The sequence below is a fragment of the Phaethon lepturus genome, unplaced genomic scaffold, assembly GCF_000687285.1.
Source record: "Phaethon lepturus isolate BGI_N335 unplaced genomic scaffold, ASM68728v1 scaffold7390, whole genome shotgun sequence".
NCBI classification, from domain to species: Eukaryota; Metazoa; Chordata; class Aves; order Phaethontiformes; family Phaethontidae; genus Phaethon; species Phaethon lepturus.
Genome location: NW_010509743.1, coordinates 1,061 through 8,499, shown reverse-complemented (window position 1 = coordinate 8,499; position 7,439 = coordinate 1,061). Strand labels below are relative to the sequence as shown.

The window sequence follows — 7,439 nt, the reverse complement described above, 5'->3', positions numbered from 1 at the left end:
CATACCAACCCGTGCACGTGACAAGGGAGCCAAGAGTGCTCTCGTGCCAGGGGAAGACTATCCAGGAATGACCTGGCTGAAGAAAAATAACTCAGACGAACTGGGCACTTTGCTTGCTGCCGAAAGACACCGTGCGTTCTGCACATCTCATGGCTGAGCAAGTGCCCTGGGCTCTGCTCTGTGAATCATGCCCAGGGATTGCTTTGTGCTGAAAACACCACCGAAAACATGCCGTGTGTCTCTGCTCACAGGTCTGCCTGATCCGAACCCTCGCAACAAGGCGGAGCTGCCGTAGCTCCTGTCAGCAGAAAGCTAGACTCCAGCAATGAATGGGGACCCCCAGACCCAATTACCCTATGCTCGTTTTTAATGGCTGCACTACAGAAGAGAGAGAAGAAGCCTTCACATGGCGCCTAGGCCAAGATATCGGAGGTGGAATCCCCACAAGGGAAGCGGATGTCATGGGCAAGGCAAGGCCCATTGGGTTCCTTTCCAAAATCCACCAGGAAGTTCTTGTTCACGGTCAGGCCTCCTTTCTCAGTGTCCACATCAATCTGCAGCATGACAGAGCCTTCCCTGCGAGGGGACAAGAGCGCAGCGATTACAGACAGGCAAACCACGGTCCTGCTCGAGAGATTCTGGCCTTCACCCTCCTGATCCGTATCGAGGAAGAGGCTTTCTCCTTAACGTCTTGTCTTCTGCAGGGAGCACTGGGACGCCCACGACCAGTAGTGGCATCCACCAGTGCTCACGTTTTTCCCCTGAATTCTCAACGGACGCGAGTAAACCGCTAGGCACGATGTGACAGGCAAGCTGGAGCTTGCCTTTGTGTTGGAGACCATCGTCTGCTTTGCCAAGTCAAAACACCTCTGGTGGATACACTGGGAGATGCTGTAGCAGACACGTGGCCGGGCTTGCAGAGATCCACGGGTCGGCTCTGCAACACTCAACGTGCTCCCAAGCAAAACCCTGGCACTGCAGCTCCACACAGCCAGCAGCTGCCCCTTGCCCAGCCAGAGATCTTTGAGGGTCAACTGCACGTGAAAATCAGCACGAGGAAGCTGTGCGGATGATGGCCGGAAAACCTGTGCCCCCGCAGTCACAAACGCGTCCTTGTAGCCCCTCAGTGAGGCGCCTTCCCCGCTTCTGACAGAGAGGCCATTCAAAAGCGGGCCCTTTCTCCCCAAACTTCTCTTACCTGACCATATTCGGGTAGAACTGCTTGTCCCACGTGCTGTAGAAGGAGTTGGTGACGTACAGCCTCTTGCCGTCCAAGCTGAGCTGCAGTTTACAAGGGCCGCCGTACACTCTCTTGCACTGAAGGCACAGCAGACAGCAGTGATGTTACTGGCTTCTTTCTTTTGGCAGCCAAGCACGAGCAGGAGCAGGGGAGGGGAGCAGCGCGCCTGCCTCCCCTCCTAGCTCACGCAAGCTACCGGGTGCTGCAGACACACGGGCACCTCGGTGGAGACCCACCCCAGGCACCTCAGGCAGAGAACTAGCTGAGCAGACCCAAAGCCCAAAGGGCCAGAGAGGGCAAAGAGGACGCGGAACTCACCTTGATCACCAAGGGCTCCGGCTGGCACTTCAGCTCTTCGTCTCTACACACACACACGGGTCCACCTCTGAGGATGCTGCCTCCCACAAACACCTGTAAGCAAGGCAGAGGGAGACGTGTCGCCTCGGCACCCAACCACCACCAGATCCCGCTAAGGAGCCCAGCAGCGCAAGCCCTGCTCCTCCTGCCTTACCTGCCCCACCAGCCTGGGCTTGCAGGTTTTGGAGAGCTCGTACTGGCGGATGTCTCCGTGCAGCCAGTTGCTGAGATACAGGTACTTGTCATCCATGGAGATGACGAGGTCGACTGTGAAGGCTGGGGCACAGAAACAAAGAGCTCTAGAGAAGGCAGCACCGACAGAAACGGGCCTCGCGTCGCGCCCCAGCCCGCGTCTCTCCCTGCCATTCTCTATGCCCTGCCTCTGGCACAGGAGACCTGCCCAAGTGCACGGGCTGCGGCGGGGGGCGCAGGCTCTTCCTGGGGGGTGCTTCCACAGCCCCCCAAGTTGCGGGGGTGGGGGGGGGGCCGCAGCCTCTTCCTGGGGGTTGCTTCCACAGCCCCCCAACCCCTCCAACAAGCCTTCCGGTGTGTTTACCCAGCAAGGCTTTGAGGGTCGGCGAGCCCCCTTTGCCAGGCTGCATAACACAACGCTCGGGGCACACGAACCTGGCATCTTGGGCATAATCCATCCCGTCACGTCCTTGGCCGGGATCCGAATCACCTCTTCTACTGCCCAGTTGTCTCTCTGTCCAAGAAACACAGGCACCGCGCCGTCAGCACTCCTGCCACGCTTGCACAGCCAGGCAAAGCTGCCTGAGGACGGCTAGCACGGCAGCCAGCTTCTACGAGCCCACACAATTAAGGGCACGTCGTGTGATACCAACAGCAAGGCTGGGCTTCATCGCTCAAAAGAACCCCCAGATGTCCACCCCAGCTGCTCACGAAGGGCTCCCCTTACACTCGGTGGAAGAACAGACTCCCCTCAGTCCAGCGTACGTGGTGAGGCCAGGCTCTGGCTACCGTCCTCTCCACGCGCCTCCTCCTTGCTCTCGGCTACCCCACACTTCCTCTGTGCCTTTCTCCACCACCCTGTAGCTCACCGTGGCCGGGCCTCCCCGGCTGCCGGCACAGTACTTGCCTCGCACTTGTAGAAGCGGTAGACGATGCCACTCAGGGCACAGCTGACGTATCCCTCGGCGGCATCGGGGTTGTGCAGGAATTTAACGCTCAGGGGCAGAGAGTCCTCCCCCAGGTCAAAGCACTGGGTGAGGGTGCGGCAGGACAAGTTCCACACGTTCAGGCGGCGCCCAAAGACCCCTGAGGAAAAGGAAAACCAAGTCAGAAGAGGGGGGTTTCGCACGGAGACTAATCCCTCCCCGAAATGCTCACAATGGGGACAGCCGTGGCAGCAACTAGCCAGAATTAGCAGAGAAACTGCAGTGATTTCGCGAGCAGCGGCAGAAGAAGGGGACCAGCCTGTCTTAAGGGCAGACGCTGCAGGTCCTCTGGCAGTGCCTGTGCCATGGGCTGTTGGGGCGGAAATCTGCCTGTCCTCTCTCTGACCACATTGACACCCTGCGAGATGTCACCCAGGTGACACCTGGGACCACCTCGGTCACCTAGGACTCGGTAACGTCTAGCTCAGCACTTGCATCCGTATTCCCTCACCTTTCTTCAAGTCATTGGGATTAAATCCATATCCCGCACGTTTCGGGACTAGTCCAGCCGAGCTGATCAGAACATTGTGGCGTGGCTGGGAACAGAAGACATATCCAGTTGGGCGTTCAGGCGGCGCCCAAAGACCCCTGAGGAAAAGGAAAACCAAGTCAGAAGAGGGGGGTTTCGCACGGAGACTAATCCCTCCCCGAAATGCTCACAATGGGGACAGCCGTGGCAGCAACTAGCCAGAATTAGCAGAGAAACTGCAGTGATTTCGCGAGCAGCGGCAGAAGAAGGGGACCAGCCTGTCTTAAGGGCAGACGCTGCAGGTCCTCTGGCAGTGCCTGTGCCATGGGCTGTTGGGGCGGAAATCTGCCTCTCCCTTGGCTCCAGCTGTGACTTTTTCCCTGACTTCATCAACACCCTCCCTGACACCTCAGTGACTTCTGGCTCAGCACTTGCATCCGTATTCCCTCACCTTTCCTGAAGTCATCGGGATTAAATCCATATCCCGCACGTTTCATGACTAGTCCGGCCGAGCTGATCAGAACATTGTGGCGTGGCTGGTACCAGAAGTCATATCCAGTTGGGGGGGCCTCACAGTCATGTTCCCAGTTCCCCTTCAGCTCAAAGGTCTCTCCATCCAGCACAATGAATCCACCTGTGATAAAAAAAGCACATGTACAACAAATCACATACTCAACTTCTAAACAGGTAACACATTTTTTGTAAGCCCAACTTAAATGGCCAAGATTGTCAAAAATAGGTTAAACCTTGAGATACTCAGCTGCAAAGAGTCTACAGCTCTTTATTGGGTAAAGAGTTGTGTTTATAGATCCCTATAAATGCTAAATAGCCGTTCTGGGCGCCAAAAATGATCCCAACTTGAATATTCACTTTAGTGTTTTCAGTGGCCAAGTTACCTGTGTCGGCAGCGCTCAGCCCACCTCCCCATTCTCAAGCAGTCATGGATGAACAAGACATGCTAAGACATGCTAAGACAGGTAGACTGAGTGCCCGAATGTGCAGAAGGGACCAGCTTTTCCTCTAACACGTCTCTTCATGTCCTCACTCTGCACCTCAGGCTTGTGGGTGATTATTGGGCTTATACCAGCAAAGAAGGTCAGGGACTTCTGAACAAGTATCTCAAGTTTCACTGTTTAAAAATCTAAAAGTCGGCATTTTCAAGTCGTTATTTTTCTAATACGAACGACACTATTTGAATGATTACAGGAAAATGTACCTTTTCCATTGCCAGCTGGATCTCCCATGTTAGAAATCAATATATCACCATTAGGCAGGCTGTGAACTACACAGAGGTATCCCTTGTTGCACTTCCAGAAGACATCCACTGGCTCAATCATCTGAAAAAAGTTGACACACACACTTCAGCCTCCGGCTGCTCACCTCATTCCACACTCCCTGGCAGAGCCTTTGGCCATCGGAGGCTTCTGAAAATCTCTAATGCTTGCAGGAGCTTTCCCTCCAAGAACTCACACTTGCTAGGGCCTGCTCGCCTTGGAGAGGAGCACAGAGGCCTCTGAGCCCCACTTTACACAGATGAGAATGCAGCAACACGTAACTCCTAACAGCTTGTCTGTCCACCTCATTATTTGGGTGGGGGGCAGGAATGGGGTGTTGCGTGAATTCCAGTTACTAGACACTCTCTGGACGAAACAGGTGCATAGAGAGGAATGCAGTTACTAGACACTCTCTGGACGAAACAGGTACAGAGAAAGGAACACAATGATGATCAGAGCCTTCCTTGGTCTGAAAAGCAGAGAGCTGAGAGGGAAACGTGACCCAGCTCTCAAAAAATCAGGGTGGAAGAGAAGATGAAGAGAGAACCTTCTTCCCTGTATTATTCCAGAAGCACCAGTTCCCAACTCCTTCCCAGAAACTTGTCTTTGAATCACCTCAGGCATACCTTACAGAGCTTGGGAGCCCGGCACTGTGAACCCACATCCACCACGTAAATGCGGGAAGAAATCAAACAGGGAAGAATCAGCTTGTTCCTTTTCGTTGAGATATTGTCAAAGCAGGTGCAGCCAGCGCTCCACCCCGAGGAATGCAGCTCGTCTTTGAGGTTGGGCATGGGCAGGCGGTGGATCACCTAGGCAGTCAAGGTAGAGTTAGGCTTCACGCAGGGAGGCAGGGAGAAACGGGGACCCTAACGCTGGCAGGTACCGCTGTCTTGGTAGCCTCCATGTGACTGTAGCTGGGACTGCCTCTAGAGACTCAGGGAGGAGAACACTGCTCCTTGCACTGGCCACTGCTCTTTGTTTAGCCTACTGTGTGCAGCTGGGAAAGGTGGGGATTCTTTCCAGAACTCCTCACCCCATGCCACTAAAATTCAGAAAATCATGTACAGGAAGAAATGATGATCATCATCTTGACAAAACTGGTGCATTGCTCTGTGAACTCCTCCTGAGACTGGAGTTCAACCTGTGTTTAAAACTCTCAGAAGCCTATTTTTGCTTTAAAGTGCATTTTCTGCTGAGGTGGTGTAGCAATGGACCGGTCGGGTCATAAATACACCCTCGACATAGAGAACCCGTCCTTGCAGCCTGCGGAGACAGGTAAATGCCGATTCCCCATCGAGGATGGCAGCAGACACGTTGCTGCGGTGCGTAACAGAACATGTCTGGAAGGGCAGCACAACAGAAACACGCCGAACTCTGCAAACGTGCTGGCTACCCTAAACCACCTGCGTCACTAGAGGCCGTTTTCCACGCTGAGCAGCCCCTGACAGGGGGATTCAGAGCATGTGCTCAAAAGCTCACTCGCAGCACCGAGGTGCTCTGGAAGTGAGTTGGGAAGTGAGTCAGAGCCGGCTTGTCCCCAGGACACGGAGACAGAGAAGGTTCAGCCAGAGCCAGGCACGTGGAGGACAGAGGGAAGAGAGCGGGAACGGGAGGTCCCTAGCAGACAACATCCCTATCTCATGCGCAACGCCAGTGGAGAAGCAAGGAGCAGACTTGCCATGATAAAACTCACAAGGGGCTTCCCAGACAGGTCTTGGCAGGACACGAACAGGCAGGGGGCAAGAGTCAAGCCAGGGCGGACGAGAAAGGAAGATGCAGGAAGACAAGAAGGTGCAAGGCATAAACAGACAGCCTGCATGACAGAGTGGCTACCAAGCAATCTGCTTTTCCCTAGCAAAAATGAGTGAATGTCCTGAATCCCGGGCACGACGAAGCACAGAGCCAGCAGCTAGTCATCAGCCCAATAAGAAACCAGTTGGGAAACAGGTACCTGGCAATAATATGGAGATCTGGGGTTGAGATCGATGGTGGCCAGGAAGTCAGGTTGGTCGATGCATGTTTCCCTGTAGGTACAGGTCACGTAGGCAACCTCCTCTCTAGGAGCTGAGCAGAGAGAAAGCTTGGGGTGAAACAGGCCATGAACCAGCCAGAAAGGAAAAGCAACGCTTCAACAGACTCTCAGATCGGACTGAACTTATTTTTCTGCATGCTACGACCTTCCTGCTTGGTCACTGACAACTGTCTAACCTCGCTTCCATTCCTGACCCAGAACAACAAAAGCGCATCGCCCTACAGTCACCGTTTTCTCCCTCTGGGGGAAGGGACTCAGCACAGAGAGATAACAAGCGGTGGCCTCCGCCAACATGGAGCTCTTTCCCAAATACCCCCCGTTCCAAGCCACGCTCAAGACGACTTGCCTTTCACAACGTCCGGGCAGGTGGGGTAGTCGTAGCACTGAACTCTGCATCTGTCTGATTTGGGAAGAAGAGAAGAATAAAATGAGAAACGTCCACGTCCTTGAAAGGGGCCTACGCAGAAGACTCTGTCCCACCCGATGGACCTTCTCCCGCCCCAGCTGTCACTGGGGACCTCTCTGAGCGGCACCCACTGCTGTTGCGGCGCTGACAAATCACACACCCAGGAGGGCAATCCTCCCTAAAGTGCCGCGGAGGACATCACGGACCAAACCACTGCGCAGCCCGCTTCTGCATCCTCTGAGCGCCGCTGAAGGGAGCGAGCTGCCACCGACAACTACCTCGCTATCGAAGGTCTAGCCTGGAAAATACGTCGGGATTCTCGTCGCCCTGACGATTCCCCAGCAGAAGGGGAAGCTCCCCTCGACACGGATGCTACAGCCAAATGGAAGCAGCTTTTCAAGGCAAAGAGAAGCCCCGCAAGCAGATCGGTGGCCAGACAAAAGAAACCTTTGGTACCAGCCAGACAAACCGCCAAACTTC

General features: G+C 54.7%; 1 protein-coding gene across 1 annotated transcript; it reads right to left on the bottom strand.

Annotated features, from left to right (window-relative positions):
* Positions 1–413: 413 nt before the first annotated feature.
* LOC104614578 (selenium-binding protein 1-like) lies at positions 414–6,948 on the bottom strand. The gene is made up of 11 exons (XM_010283439.1): positions 6,881–6,948; positions 6,473–6,593; positions 5,145–5,330; positions 4,461–4,581; positions 3,696–3,878; positions 2,697–2,875; positions 2,225–2,303; positions 1,752–1,873; positions 1,559–1,651; positions 1,199–1,317; positions 414–576 (listed from the first exon to the last, which is right to left on the bottom strand). Exons 3-11 carry the CDS (start codon positions 5,310–5,312, stop codon positions 414–416), a joined length of 1,227 nt encoding a protein of 408 aa, XP_010281741.1. The 5' UTR covers positions 5,313–5,330; positions 6,473–6,593; positions 6,881–6,948.
* Positions 6,949–7,439: the final 491 nt, after the last annotated feature.

Coding starts and splice junctions, on each gene's coding strand:
- LOC104614578 (XM_010283439.1), bottom strand. CDS start 5,312: ATGCCCAACCTCAAAGACGAGCTGCATTCCTCGGGGTGGAGCGCTGGC. Junction 4,582..5,144: donor GGGCTCCCAAGCTCTGTAAG/GTATGCCTGAGG, acceptor AACTTTTTTCAG/ATGATTGAGCCAGTGGATGT. Junction 3,879..4,460: donor TCCAGCTGGCAATGGAAAAG/GTACATTTTCCT, acceptor TTTTTATCACAG/GTGGATTCATTGTGCTGGAT.